Source organism: Aplidium turbinatum, chromosome 6 (assembly GCF_918807975.1).
Source record: "Aplidium turbinatum chromosome 6, kaAplTurb1.1, whole genome shotgun sequence".
Classification (NCBI taxonomy): Eukaryota; Metazoa; Chordata; class Ascidiacea; order Aplousobranchia; family Polyclinidae; genus Aplidium; species Aplidium turbinatum.
This window is the reverse complement of record NC_137477.1, coordinates 3473816-3489669: the sequence shown is the minus strand read 5'-3', so window position 1 is coordinate 3489669 and position 15854 is coordinate 3473816. Positions and strand designations below refer to the sequence as shown.

At 37.5% G+C, this 15854-nt stretch overlaps 2 protein-coding genes across 2 annotated transcripts; both read right to left on the bottom strand.

Moving 5' to 3' along the window:
- Window positions 1–4: 4 nt before the first annotated feature.
- LOC145772200 (alpha-L-iduronidase-like) lies at window positions 5–2402 on the bottom strand. Its single transcript, XM_082584047.1, has one exon. The coding sequence runs from the start codon at window positions 2361–2363 to the stop codon at window positions 450–452; it is 1914 nt and encodes a 637-aa protein (XP_082440173.1). The 5' UTR covers window positions 2364–2402; the 3' UTR covers window positions 5–449.
- A 1884-nt stretch (window positions 2403–4286) lies between these two features.
- LOC145772199 (centrosomal protein of 76 kDa-like) lies at window positions 4287–6369 on the bottom strand. Its single transcript, XM_082584046.1, has one exon. It carries the CDS (start codon window positions 6367–6369, stop codon window positions 4426–4428), a length of 1944 nt encoding a protein of 647 aa, XP_082440172.1. The 3' UTR covers window positions 4287–4425.
- Between the last annotated feature and the right edge of the window lie 9485 nt (window positions 6370–15854).

The following is a 15854-nucleotide window of genomic DNA, read 5'->3' as shown; positions in this document are numbered from 1 at the left end:
TCCGCAAGCTCAAAAAAACAAGATTTTATTATGGCAAGTATTACACATGAGTAGACACACATTTCACAAGTATACTCAAACGAAAAAAATATGGAGTTGCCTACGACTGTATTCATTAAGTCAAATAATGTGCTTCAAAACCAGTGTTTTCAACATTTCTTGAGCCAAAACTTGCTTATTCGAAAATATCAAATTGATGGCAATAGCACATTTTACAAGTGGAAACGAGTGTAGAAGCTTCCTGCATGTGAGCTGTCACGCTTGCGCACCGATCAATTTTCAGAGGCTCATTATGCTACATCGTGTGAGAGGCATGTTTTCAGCGGATACCGGTTAAACGCTATTGCGATGAAAAATCATAAAATTGATTAAAAAATTAAAGTTAATTTATACACAATACTGCACTGATTTGGTTGAAGATAGTGAAAAGAAATGAGGTAAAGGACAAGTCACTCGTGGAACGAAGAATACTTGACGACTTTTGAAAATTCACCTTTTCTGTTCCAGTAATCAATCGCTCGCACACGAAACAAACCATTTATAGGGCGATCCTCGATGTAAGTGAAAGAATTTGAAATGATCTTGTATTTATTGACGGTAACATACATTTCTGGATCAAGGTATGAAGCAAACTGGATGTCGTATGATTTAATACATTTGCTTGTTATTTGTGTGTCTTTCCAAGTTAGCATCACTTGTCCAATGGTGATATTGTAGGCACCAAGATCAGTTGGCCTTTGCAACTTAGAAGCTGGTTTCCAGCAAATATGATGCAGCAAAACACCAGGGAGTGGCAAATTTAATTTAGCCACAAAAGAACCTTGCTTGTTGACATGTAAACCAACAGGTTCTGAACAGCTGGCTTCTTCTACAGAGTGTAGTTTTTTAAACAAATCTGGAGCTGGAAAATCAGGGTGGGCATTATCATTCCAAACCTTATATGGGTTTGACCCTGCGTTGTTCACTTGACAAGTTACCACCCGAATATCCTTCAAAAGAAATATTCGGCGTTTGTAAAACATTTTGGCTAAAACGTCGAGGCTGTGGTATGTCAGACTGACTGTAGACGAGCCTGTTGCGTTTTTAGTATCTTCGCTGTTATAGAGCAAGGTAGAAATCTCCAAATCAGAACAAGCATCCGGACTACAAAATGTTGCTATCCCACCAACATTGTCATTCACGATTGTTTTATCAATCTGACGATTCCCAAGTTTTGACAGCAGACCCATTGCAACCAGCACCGGCTTCTTAACAAAATGGACGTATTTAGGGCTCGTGTTGTTGATCTGAAACCGGGCGTTTAACGTTCTCTGAGTGAAATAGTGCGGAGAGTAACTTAAGAATCCGTTGTCGTTACTGAGAAGAGCATAATTTATGCTCCCAGCGCTTTTGTTTGCAATTATCTTGTTCTGATGTTGTGAGATCACTTTGGCAACCACAGCAGCATACGTGGCATCAGCACGCCACCATTGCGGCCTACTCCATCCAACAAGTGGGTCTGCTTCATCGTTATAAATGGGAGTTGACTGCAAGCTAGGATAAAGCTCATGGATTTTTGAAATTGTTTCTAATTCGGTATTAAGAATAACACTTGCCTCCCCTTGGCCTTTCTTATGAATGGAAATGTAATCCAATCTTCGGGAACTTTTTCCATTAATTAGATTTGTTCCTTTTACGATGTGGTCCATCAACGCCCAACATCGTTTTGAGTAACTTTTCTTCCTGCAAGAACCCCCAGGACCCCCGAATATTAAGGAAGGGTCGGCTGAGTTTAACCCTTCAGAGCAAGCATCATAATACCTCAAAAAACCGTCTACTGTGATAGTGACGTTGTCGAAGTCATGATGGTCCGGTTCGTTCCAGGTCTCAAAGTTCCATTGCGAAACGTATTGCAAACCGTACACGTTGATGTATCGCTTTGCAAGAAGTGCCACCAAGGTTTGCAACTCTTCAACCTGCTTCGGGTCATCAAAGTTCGTGAACATATTCGAAGGGTTGCCCATTATTTCAAAGCCGGGTCGTAGATTGGTGCGGTGCAAATTATAAATCAAACGATCCAAATTTGAAAAGTTATATGAGGCGTTTGTCTTTGATACAAGTTCAAGCAGCCAGTGGATTCGAACTTGTTTGATGCCGCCATGAGGAACAGATGATAGAAGGAGAAGATTTTGCATCATGTCATCGGAAAGAAGGAAGTTAGAAGCATTTTTGTGCGGTAGTGGCGGACATAAACCTGTGCTCTGCCAGAAATGCTTCACATCGGCGATTGTTTGATTCAAGAAAATATCAATGACGTAGTTATCGCCGTAGCATTTGCCGAAACAAACGATGAAAAGTCCAGCCAAACAAAACTGCGAATACATTTCGTTTAAAATTGAGTTTACATGGATACAGTTTTTAGATAAATTTCCTGAAAAGACAAATGCTAGAATCAATGTGTACTCCAGAACATGACATTACTAGTGGACGCAATTTAAAAAAATATATCAATGCAAACAAATATGACAATAAAATAGTAAACACAAACCGATACAGAAACCTGCCATCACCAAAAGTACTTGCTCATGGAGCCTTAATTGCACTAAGTTCAAGATTTCAAGAGAAAATAATCGTTTCAGTGAAGGATCCTCTGATATATATATAGCGCTATCGGTGCATCATCTCATGCAATCGTGGCCAAGCTAGATTAGTTTCATGCTAAGAGTTCATTCCCACAAAATTTGTAATTTTAAGTTACCGTATTGATAACTATGGTTTAAACTTCAAAGAGTTTATCTCAAGTCAAGACAATAAATCATCTCTTCAATGGGCCCAGTCCCAACGGCGTCAGGACTAAAACGTGCTCAGTTCCGTTGAACGATTTCTGGAGGGATGCGATGGGAGCTAATCGACATCACGACAAAGAATGGTCTGGAGCCGTCATGCAGGTTAGCAACATATACGTAACGTATATAATATACTTTATGTGGGGGTCCAGCAAAGCAAGACGATACATGACACGAGTTTTTGAAAGTGCCTTAACTGTTTTTTTTTGCTTTGCTATCAACCATTTTCAAATGGAAAACATAGATAAGTAGCTTAGTACTTAGTAGAAACGCGGCACATCGCCTAGAATAGATCACGTCGTGAAGTTGCAGCCACGATGTATTCCAAAATAAACACAAAAAACGCACAAAAAAAGAACTAGCCTACAAAGTACAAATTAACTACAGAGTTACAAACTTTTAACATATCAAACATAGAGAAAAACATAAGCTCCGGATACAAGTAGGCACATACCATTTTGACATAGACACAACTTTCTTGTCTGAGAACAAAGTCAAGCAGAATGTACCTGGCAGCAAAACGATCACATTAGTAAGTATTCTGCAGGCTGCCGAAAGCCATCAAAATGCCATAATGCACCCACAACATTTCAAATCGGCAAAAGCGGAAAAAATTTGCAAAGCTGAACACAATACGCAGTGGAGCACGTATTAAAAACGTAACTGAATATTAGTGACTTTGTTTTTAAGCACTTGATAACAACATCACTGTAAAAACTTTACTTAATTTGGATTTTAAAGCATTTCGGTTTATGATATTGCTTGCATGATATCATCATCATTACAATCTTTCCTCGTATTGAGGGTTGGATACAATGCGCCATTGTTCTCGACCATGAGCTGTTCGTACTGCATTTTCATAACTTAATTTTGTCCGTTTAGTGATGTTTGATGTCCAAATCATTCTTGGTCTACCTTTGCTTCTTTTACCGTTTATCTTCCCTTCTACTAACGATCTTTGTAACGAGTTTTGCCTTATTGTGTGTCCAAAATATTGACTATTTGTAAGAGAATTTTGCTTGAATTAAATTTGGTAAATAATCAAACATGATTCAAATATTTGCAATAGTCCTGAGCACTTTGTATAAAAGTGACAATGTAATGAACATAGTTCTAGTACAAAATAATCCGAAGTAGAAAACGGACAGTATTAGTAGAAAAACATGACATCTTGAAATGCAACATTATGAAAAACTATTCCTGTAATTAACAAAAACTGTTTTGCTGTGCAAAACACAACATAAATTCAACATTGTATAAAAAAATATATATAATAACCATAACTTTCGAGATAAAATACAACAGTTGTAAACAGACTGCTCAATGCAGCAAGCCGAGCCAAAAACATTTTCGGCAAAAACTCATTGTTTGAAAACAGGACAATACTACTTTTCCTGCTTCTTTTATTTTTCCGTTTTATAACTGATGATTGTCATCAAACATGAAACCTTAAGCAGCACAAAGCTTTTTCGTATCAGTTTTTGCTGTCAGCAGCAATAATACATTATACGGCATGTAACATTTTATTTCATAGGCTATGATATAAAAAATATGATATATATAAAGACATTACTTCTGTTGAGGATCGACCTAAATCTATCTACAGCACCGATCGATACCTGCAAGCAAACATAACCCATGTCGCCATGGAATCATCAGCAAACACAGTGCAATAACAACAAACTGCCAATCGAACATTGTCACCTCGGCATTCTAAAATTTCTAAACAGACTGGGCTTTTCAGACACATTTTAAATGCTTTTTGTGGATTACTGTGCAACAGTTGCATAGGAAATCCTTTGAAAGTATTTCCCTCTGGCACGGCTCGGCGGATGGCATCCTGGAAGTCATCATTGCCAACGTTGGACAAGCCGCATGACTTTTCAGTTTCATAAGCAGCAAGAGATGGTAACAGCAAATAGCTGAGGTTGTTATCCCACTCTGTTGTCAATTCAATGTCTTTTCTGTATTGGGAAACAAGAACTTTCAATTCCACTTCTAACTCATTACTTATGGAAGCCCCATCTTTAGTGGGTGGTTGAAGAGGTGGTAAAGGACGACAGATATTGGGGTGAGCCTGTCCAGTCACCGAAGTTATAGCATCTGGACTCATTTGTTTCCATAGAGATTGATTGTCAATATTGAAATCTACAGTCTCGGCAAAATCAAATGGTTGAGTGTTGGCATAGAAACTGTTATGGTTATAGATACAACCTACAACTTTGAAAGGATGGTTTGTAACTGGTTGATGGATGGCTGGTGGGTCATTTGGTTCAACACGATGATGAGCGTATCTTTTTCCAGTGATGGGATCCCAAAAAAACACAGTTGAATCATCACAATAGCGAGTAACCACCCAGCTATACACATGGTTACTTGTTTTCAAGCCAATGCACACATAAGCATCCAATCCAAAGCCAAGTAATAAACTGCACAGGAGATTGCTGTGATCTTCATGGTCACCTTTTTTAGAACACAAAAAGGCGTGAAGACTTTGCCATTGTTCAACCTTGTTTCCTGTTCCCACAAAAGATGCTTTTTCACAAGACAGTGTGCTAACAAATCGAGCAGCCATTCTTGGTGAAGTAATTAGTCGTTCACCTCTCAAAGGTTGTACATAAGCACATACTGGTCGATTGACTCCTGTTTCATCTTGAGCAAAGATTTTGACTGGTCTTGATTTATGTTCGTCACGTACTTGAATGTACTCTTTCCACCATTGCTTTGCGTATGTCAAAAAAAGTCTATCTCTTTCAGAACACCTTTGTCTTTCCAAATGGAACTGGGCCTCTATGACTTTGGGAGCAATGGATAGCATTTGATGTGCAGGAAGAATCTGTAATTGAACTTCTAAAACTCCAGAATGAACTTTACATTCAGTTCCAACACCCATGAGCTCAATTGCTTTATGCAACGAAGTAGTGGTCAGAGTCAAAGCATTTCTCCATTCCAGAGCATGAGATGATACAAGAAAACACTCTCCATTGGCATCGTGCTTTGTCAAAATAATGTGAATTGGATCACATATTGACAGCAGCGTGTCCATCCCAATCAAACCACATGGATTTCTATGATAACTGGCTTTCAGCTCCAGAAGAAAACCTTCAGAAAAATCAGGTTCACAAGCTACAGGGACACACTTGGAATGAAATCGCTGACCACGAAAATGAATGTGAATCTTGAAAAATGAATTTTCTAAGTTTTCTGTGACATCCAAATGCTCTAAAAATGCTTTTCCTCTCAGCACTTGCAAATAAATATAACGGCAAGGAGGATTCTTCATATCTTTAATCTGTTTGCTTTCATTCTTCACAGATTGGTTAGGTGATACACAAGATGAATCTAATTTGAGTTTTTCCATGATTTCTTCAATTATGCCCTTTCTTTTCAAGTCATCAAATACATCTCGTTCAGAACGATTTCCATCATCCTCAGGAATTAAACTTGCAATAGCTGCATCAATATGACTTTTAATGTCAACTTCAGATAGCTGATCTTGTATAATTTCTCTCAGCTCCAACATTTTCTCAGGGGAAACCTCCATAACTAGACTAATTGTTAACAACAAACACTCCGTGGGTTACCTATTTTCTGAAAGTCTAATCAAACAATTTAATTATTCTAGTATTTTGAATTCGTTATAATAACATATAGATCAATGAATCCATTTATAGATGTAGCACAACAGACAATGAGATACGGTAAGTGACAAACCACAAAGTTAAAGCTCATCTGCCATTGTGACATGCTAATGCTATTAAACATAGGAAGTGGCTTTTTTCCACACTTGTTGCCATGGTTACAATCAGGCATTGCCAGAGTTAGGATTAAAGTTACGAAGGATTAAGGTAAAGGTTAGAGTTAGGAATGAGATTAGGGCTTTGATCTTTGCCCAGAACTAAAATTTGTTTCCAAAATACAAGTTTTTGTTTTCAACAGCTTTAAACTTTTCTCAAATTAGTGCAGAATTCCTTATCTGGCAACACTATTGAGGCTATTACTACACTATATAGTGTAAATATAGCCACAGCCTTAAACATAACTTACTACCAAGATAAAGGTTGCATCAATACAATGTAAATCAACCACATTTAAAGTATTACCAAAGGTGCCTTATATGATTTTAAAGATAAAAATAAGTGCAATGTATTATTTCAACTCTGTGCTTTTCAACCTTTTTAGGACTACAGCACACCGTAGAATTTCGGAATCTTTTGCGACACATTGGTTTATGGTACTACTACAAGTTATTTTTGTTTTAATCAATCTATCCCAATAAAATATTTGCTTTTATTGCAAGGTAAAAAGGTGTGACTGCTTTTGTGCAAACATGGTATATACAAATCAGTAGGGAGGTGTATGATGATCTGTGTATGATGAGGTGTATGATGATGAATTTATGTAATTAACTGTTGGTCTGACAAGCCAATATGATAGGCTACCGTACGGTATGAAAGCAAACAACCTTTTAAACAAATTTGACAATTCACAGTTTTGTGGTAAGGTTGCAATTTGCCATACTGATTCAAATTGCCATATATTTATGGCACACACTTTGTCCTAACCTACACTCGGGTGCATCAAACCCCTCTCATGAAAACGACCCTATTTTTTGTTTTTTCTTGCTCGACGTGGACCCGGTAGAGTTCAGTCAAATGTGGTAATATTTTACACAACTCAGTTTTTCTAAGGTTAGTACAACTTTAATATGGTGGCATGAGCAAATTTTTTCATGAAGGGATTTGATGTAGGCTACATCAAGGGTATCAATACCCTAACTTACACCTTACCAAAAAGCAATTTTGCATGTTCATATCTGCTTTGACCTAACCCAGCTTATCGTATGCTTCACTTAAGAATTTAAAACAACATACAGAATATAAGAATACAAAACTAGTAAACTACATATATTTGCCACTTATTAAACACAAAAGCAAATGTTGAGATTGCTGGCCAAGTTACACATAGATGTATTAAATAATTTTTTGCTGAAAAAATTTTAACCTGGAAATTTAGGACACATGTAAACGTTTTAATCCACCTTCAACGTTTGAGCGATGATGGTAAACAAGTACAATGTAGAATACAGAATAGGCCTATAAAAGTATATTGGCAAGTTTGTCAATCAAACATTGCTTTAAGTCTAAATGTAATCAAAACGGACGGATGCATCAAAGCGTTAAATTTCGATGAGGCGTGTAAAAATTATTTAATTTCTTTGGGGATAATAAAAAACTTGTAGCCAAAGTTTCGTCTTAGGCTGCTTTACAATGAACGTGTTTGTTGCTAGCTTTTTCAACCCTCTAAAGCTGATAGCCTAATTAGTGGGATTTTAAAAAGCTCTAGTTTTGATGGAAAGGTGGAATAAAATTATGTGTATAATGATAATCTTGCTTGAAATAATCCTATCTAAGTACACCAAACTTACTAATATATATAGCCTATATATAAAAAAACAATGAAAACTATCAATACTACAAAAAATATGGTAGTCCTTAGTAATTCTGAGGGTTTTTTTCTGCAGATTGGATTACGGTTATAATATTTAATATCTTTTCAGGAAGTACAGGTTTAAAGGTTTTTTTTGCAGATTAAATTACAGTTGTAATATTTAATATCTTTTCAGGAATTATCGATTCATTACTTTTTTTGCATGTTTTTGCAGACCTTCTGATGATCCGTTAGGTGAAACAATTTGTAAAGGCTTCAGATAGTAATAACTATATTTGATTTAGCCTATATATATATATTTTTTTTTTTTTTTGCCCAGAATTGATAGGCCAATGTGTGTAGATTTATTAGCAAAATAGTAGGCTAAGGTTGTAAGTACTCCTACTGGCCTTCTGGTTCTTGTGTTTTTTTTTGTCCACAGAAGTTCCACAGAGTCTGTAGAAGTTTTTCCATCCTCTTCGACCAATCACCATCTTTCGATGAAGCGGTGGCCATGTGCTCCAACCAGTTGTTTTATATCAATATCTTGGACTGGATCGTCATGCTATTGTCTGATTGTTTATCTATTTTTCTAACATGCCAAATTGGATTTTTTTTTTTTTCTTTCACTTTTGTTATGGCTTAACGTGTAAAACATACGGTAGCCTAACCCAAATTTATCATATTACTGTGACATGCCACTACTACATCCCAGCTGGCGATGCCTGTCGTTTTTGCATTAATTCAACGTTTGCTAACGTTGGATCAGTGTGGAGGTGACGAGTTTAGCTGACTGGGGTCTAAAATTATCGCTTTATCAACGCAAGTTTTTATCAAAGCACGCTTGATATCTTCAAGATATAACTTCCCTGGGTATAATTGAATTTCCGCAAGATGATGATGATGTTGTTTTTGCTAGTTTGTTTTATTCGTTTTTGTCATTGTTTTCATGTCGTCAAGTTATAGCCTATCTATTGTGTGAGTCGTGCAAGGCCTATGGTGCGTTGCGCTTGAAATCGCTTTGCCCGTGGTAGGATTTCTTTGTGGGGTTTTCTTTGCCTGCCTTGCTCTTCTTTGCTATGAGCTAAACGCATCAAGACGTGTTCCCCTTACGACTATCAGCACTCTTGATAACGCACCATGGCCGATCTTCTTAGCAACTGTCCATACAAATCTTAAATATATCAGCTAAAGCTATGTGGGCTAATAAAGCTATAGCCTAAATATATGTTGTTTAATTGTTTTTTGTAACATTTTCTTTTTTTATTTTCCCTTTATATCTTAAATTTTTCTGAAGGTGTTGCGACCGTGCCAAATTTCTTTCAAATCAATAACTTACTTCGGTCTCAAGCACGTTTTAACGTTCGCGTTTTGTCGCTTCTACCCTTTTCTCGACCTTTGCTATGTTGACGTGTATTGTTTTGATATGATGGTCAGAAATAAAAACAACTGAACTGAACTGGTCCATGAGGCAAACGGTTCTTTGGAAATTAATAAAAATGTATTTAACTTATCTTCAAGTTCCTTTTCCAATAAAACATTCGTCGCAACGTTGTTTTTTAATCATGTTTGGATGAATTTCCACACGACATTGTTGATGTTATAAAGCTATAGGTTTGCTAAATTTTAATTAGCCTAGACGTAAAATTATGCATGAAGCAATTGCCACAGTGAAAAACTACAAAAGAAAACAAATCGATCAACTTGATGAACCGCAAACATGAGAACTGCAATTAAAGGTGTTCAAATGGCTTTCAATAAGTCAGCAGAAGCACAGTACGTGTAAAGCCTACACATTTGCAATATTATTTTAAGCTAGGCCTACTAATCTTCTTGTAAAAAATAAAAAGTTTTTTGTGGTCTAATTTAAACTTAGCCTACCCTTTGAATCTTATAGCCAGCATGCCCAGTGAAAATTCAAGTCTCACCAAGACTTGTGGTTGTGGCCTTGTGGGCATATCATGCGGGTCATTTATTGGCCACAAATGTGTTAACACAAGTCCAATTTTGCACATTTGTTAAATCATAGTTTAATTAATTGCCCTAAAGCGAGCCCATTTTCTAATCTTAATTCTTTATTATTTTCTTTTAGCTTAAAAAAGAAACAGGAAACATGAGCACTAATGGCGTTTGGGTAAAATTGATTTTGAGGTTGTAAAGTAAAATGGACCACCTAGCCCGTTGTGCTCATGGGTTGGGGCAAAACGGATCTTAATAATGTTTTTTTTTTATATATATAGAAAAACTTGAAAGGAGACGTAAATAATTTTTACTAGGAAGGAACCTTTTATACCCAAGTGATAAACAGACACTAAGTTCAAACAGTTGTCATTGCAAAATTTAAAAAAAAATCGAATTTTCATTTTTGGTCTGTTTTATCCCACCTTCCCCCTAATGTAGACTAACTGCAAAATGGTGACTCAGCTCGGCTTTGAATAGCTATTTAACAAAAATCAATGATTGCACAGGAAAACGAGTGGAACATAACCTTCTTTCGATATTAGCTTGGCCAACTTTTGAGTAAAAAGTTGGCTAGATCAAAGCAAGCAATTTGTCTTTCAAAAAAAATTGATATAGACCTACCGTAGCCTACGTTCTGTCTTTTGGTTAAATTTAAGTTGAAATCAGTTCATATTGTTTTGTTGTTTTTTTTTTTATCTAGGTACACTTTCTTGGTTGGTCAAGCACCTGACTTTTGCACAAAAAAAACGACAAGATCAACCAGCACTGATTTGACTCTCAGTGTCTCAATGTATTTCAAGGATAGCTCTCTATTCCGCGGCAGTGGATTGAATGATTCACAAATAAGAGCACTTCATCAACAAGTGGAAACAACACTTGTCCTGTCTCGATAACTATATCTGCGTCAGTGGTTCAAAGCATCTACAAGCATGCCAAACAACCAGGATTAAGCTCCCAAGGAAGTTTTCTCTTCTAGAAGATAAAAATTCCTATAATCAAATCAAATTATACAAGCTATAGGCTATGACTTAAGACTGTTGGCATAGATACAATTATGTGTCAAACCAAGATTTACAACAGCAGAATAAAATAGTCTGGTCACTGTAACACCTAGATTTTAAACCTATGGCTCAGTGGAAAAATCAATAGGCTACAAGCAAAAGAAAATAAACAGTGCAATTAAGCTCTATTTCCCCTTTTAAACTGAGTTATCACCTTATACGTCATGCTACTAGACTACGCACTGAAAACCAAACAAAAGTTGATAAACAATCTAGCGTGAGCTGTTCACAGTAACATGCAGTAGATTCTTTTAGTCATTCCTGTTCTGACTTAAAAGTATGATGACATTCAATGATATGTTTTTATTTAATAGCATTCTTTTCTAGGTTTGACTTCAAGGGGTGTATTGAGATAGCTAAGCGATCAGCTAATTTGGTCTCATTGCTTGATGCTTCAAAGCAAGCAAACAAAATTGCAATCAAAACGTATAAAAAGCATGCAACTCTATAAAAAAAAATTACAAGAACAACAAGCAATAATGGATCACCCAAACAAGTTACAACAAATTACAAATTAGACGATTTGTGAGAGGGATTACTTTTAAAAAACTTTCTTGTAGTGCCTGTGATTCGGGAAGTGCTGTGTGTTCTACTTGTTCCACAAGACGTTCGTTTTGTGGATACTCTTGGTGAACGTGAGCGTGAACAAACCATTGTCCACAATTTCTCAAAGACCGGAGAGTACAAAATTGGATTCAATGCACTATTGACAGGAAGAAGAATTACAGCACTAACAACATAGATATTTGGATTCAATTCTACTCCGCTAAATTGAATAAACGCCATTATGCAAATCGGTACCCAACATATAAAATCAGTAATAATTAAACGAAGTATTTTTCGCTGAATGACTCGATTTTGTTTACCTGCTTTAGATGATATAAGAAGTTTTTTGCTTCTTTTGAACAGCGCAACGTAGCCAATCGCAATAAACAGAAACAATACAAAATTCAGAAGTATAAGAAAAATAGAGTACTCCCACCCTTGGCCATACCGATCAACAAACAATCTTGGTAGACATACCGGGCTATCACTGTAGTAACCCATTTGTCCCTTTGGTGGTTGATCAGGAAATTTCAATTTAAGATACATGACTATATCATTCCAATCATGCAATTCCGTATTGTTGTTTTCAGATTTCAAATATTTAAGTTTTTTAATTAAATTTTGAACATCCTCTCGTGAAACTACATCCGCGCTAAATATCGCATTTGGGAACCAAAGGGATGACACAAAGTATCCAGACAATAATGGCGCGATAGGTACAAAGGCGATAGTGATGGAAATAATCCAGCATAAAGCGGCCAGCGTGACATAACGTTTCATGCAAGTTGAAAAAGTTATCTTAAACGGATGAATCATTGAGCTTAGACGAAACATTGTCATCGTGGCTAAAAGCAGTACTGACGTTTCACTTGCTATGATAGCAAGCGCGCCTGCGGTTTTACACGCCGCGCTCGTTCGCCACATTTTATCTCGCCAACAATACCTTCCAGAAAACTGTACAGATTTTGACCCTATGATGATGAGATATATACCCATCAAGAAATCGGCAACTCCAAGGTTAAGAAGTAGCATGTGATTGCAACGGGAAAGCTGAGATAACTTCTCTGAGCTAAATAATTGTTGTGCAGAGTACGTGATCACACAAATATTCCCTACCACAGCAAGGATCGCCATTATCCAAATTGTTGAGAAAAATCCATTTTGTGCAATCATCTCTTGGCGAGAGGAAAATCGCGTGTCTTCTGTTTCTTTAGGACATTCATCAACACCGCTGGGACAATCGAATTTTCCATCTCCAGCCTGTGTAAAGTGGACAGATATTGGAAACTCTCCTCTTTCGCAATAAACGCGCGTTGAACACAACTTATTTTCAATGTCTTCATCCGATCCATCTGAGCAATCCAGAATTCCATTGCAGACTTTTGTTTTATCAATGTTGATAGGCTTCCCACTCCTACAATAAAATCTTTCAGAACAATTCCTTTCATCAAAACCTTTTTCACACTCGCTTTTGTTGATATGAAGATATGCTTCATCAATTCTTCCGTCACAATAGCGGTCTCCTATATTGTACATTTCTCTACAAGGATCAAAGCAAAAATGCGGTTTGGTGTCACAATCATCCGAACATTCGTCTTCAAAGTTTGAACACTCTGGAATCCCATCACAAACACTCGCATCTACTGGTCCCCATTTGTTGTGACATTTCATTCGGTTAAGACGTTTGCCAGAAGGGACAGATGGACGACAATAATGTTCATCAGTTTCTTCCATACAATCAACAACGCCGTTACATAAGATATTAGATTTGTCTATGCAAGTTCCATTGCAAGGCATCAGAGGAGAAGGGCAACAAATGTCAGGATAAATAATATTTCCTAAAACTGCTGAACATGTGGTTTGATTTTTACACAAGCATTCATCCGACATATCGTAGCAATCTATTACCCCGTTACACACTTGGCTTGGAGATATAATCAGCTTTCTGTCCAGACAATGAAAACAACGAAACGTGCCATTCACAAAACAAATGTCGGATCGGTCTGTGCAATGAGCCACATCGTCATAAAGGTTGTATTGTGGAAGCACACAACCATCGAAAAACGTCGACATGGGACACTTGAATCCAGGCCTTGCTGTGACTTCATCTCCGTCTGCATCTACATTTCTATCACAGAAGTTTGACGTAAGAATCGCTTGACGTTCCGTACATTGTAACGTTTGTGCACAATTTGATTGATGTGAAGAGTTTGGCGTTTTGGGAATAGCTGACGTACATCTCCAAAATCCATGTTTGCAAATTTGGTTATCACTTTCACTAACGTTAGTGCATACACAAGTAGAATTATCACAAAAAGGAGAGGAGGTGCATTTTTCTAAAGCTGGGCACACAAACACTTTGTATTCTTCTCCTTCGCACACTTGAAGAGTCAAAAAACACATTTCATCTTCACCACTTCTGCAATCCTCCACTCCATTGTTAATCATTGCTATGTTAATACATCTTTCTTCCCGTGAACAATTATTGTTTGGGATGCATCCACATCTAACTTCATTGTCATCACATTCTCGACCAAACTCGTCTGTATGATCACTACAATCGCTGTAATAATCGTGAATGTCGGATTGTTTGTAACATCCGGATTGCCTATCAGAAGTGCAGGTAATGTTATCTTTGTAGCAATCACAAGCAAAAGGACTCAAAGCAGGACAACTGCAGCCAACTTCATCACTCCAATCTCCACAGTTGTTTATGCCATCACAACGCATGGTATTGTTATTGACACAACCAATTCTGCTGGTACAAGTGATTTCATCTGCAAAGCAAGCACAAGGAAACGTGCCATTGGGACATTTACACCCTCTCTCGTCACTCCAATCTTCGCAGTCGTTTACCCCATTGCACCTTAAACTTGCATTTAAGCATATCCCTGATTCTACGCATTGAAACTGGTCCGTCGTGCATTGACACAGTTCGTCGCTGCCATCAGGACAGTCTGCCAAACCATCGCATACCCAGTCTAGCTGAATCGCGCTATTCTTGCTCGTGCAGTTGATAGTTGTGTTGCGGTGACATTCACATTTTGCTTTGTCTTTGTATACGCAATGAAGCTCGTCATTCCAATTTTCGCAGTGATTTTCGCCGTCGCATTGTAGATGGCTGCCGAGAATTTTCTGGTCCAATCTTTTGTCCTCATGCCTTCTTTCACTACAGTAAAACTTTGTTTTTGCACAGCAGTTAACTTCGTCTGATCCCTTTGGGCAATCAGATGACTCATCGCATACGTTTTGTATGGATATGCAAGTTGTGCATTCTTTGTTGCAACAAAACTGGTCTTTAGAACACCCTGGGCAACCTATTTCATCTGACCCGTCTTTGCAATCTTTTATTCCGTCACAGACCTTTGTGTGTGTTATACAATTGTGTCCAGATGCACAAAGTTGTTCTTTGTGGTTGCAGCCACATTGATATTCGCCTTCCTTACAAGTACAATTAGCTTCGTCGCTGCTGTCCGGGCAATCAAAACACCCATCACACACTTCTGAAGATTCAATGCAACCTAGAGTATCATTCCCTTCAAAACAATCCGATCTTCCTTTTGGACATCCGCACTTGTATTCTTTTTTTGCGCATCTGCACACATTTTCATCGCTTTCATCGCGGCAATCTTCAGCGCTGGAAAAGCTGCCATCACATACGGAACTAAACGGGATGCAACCGCGACCTTTCGTACAGTTGATTTTATCCAACCCACAACCGCATTTATAGGAACCCAGAGGACATGAACACCCTCTCTCATCGCTCCCATCCAAGCAATCCGAATGAGCATCACAGGTCCATCTTAGTGGGATGCATTTGTCTTCAAGAAGATCATGGTCTTCTTCATCTGACATCTGCCAAGCACATCCACAGCGATAATGAGATTCTTTTTCACACTTAAAATTTGCTTCTTTGCATATTTTAGAATCTGAAACACAAACCAACTCATAAACAACAAATTAAATAAAATCGCAAGACGTACTTCGCATTAGCTCACCATGGAGCTGTTTGAAACTATATGGCAAATAT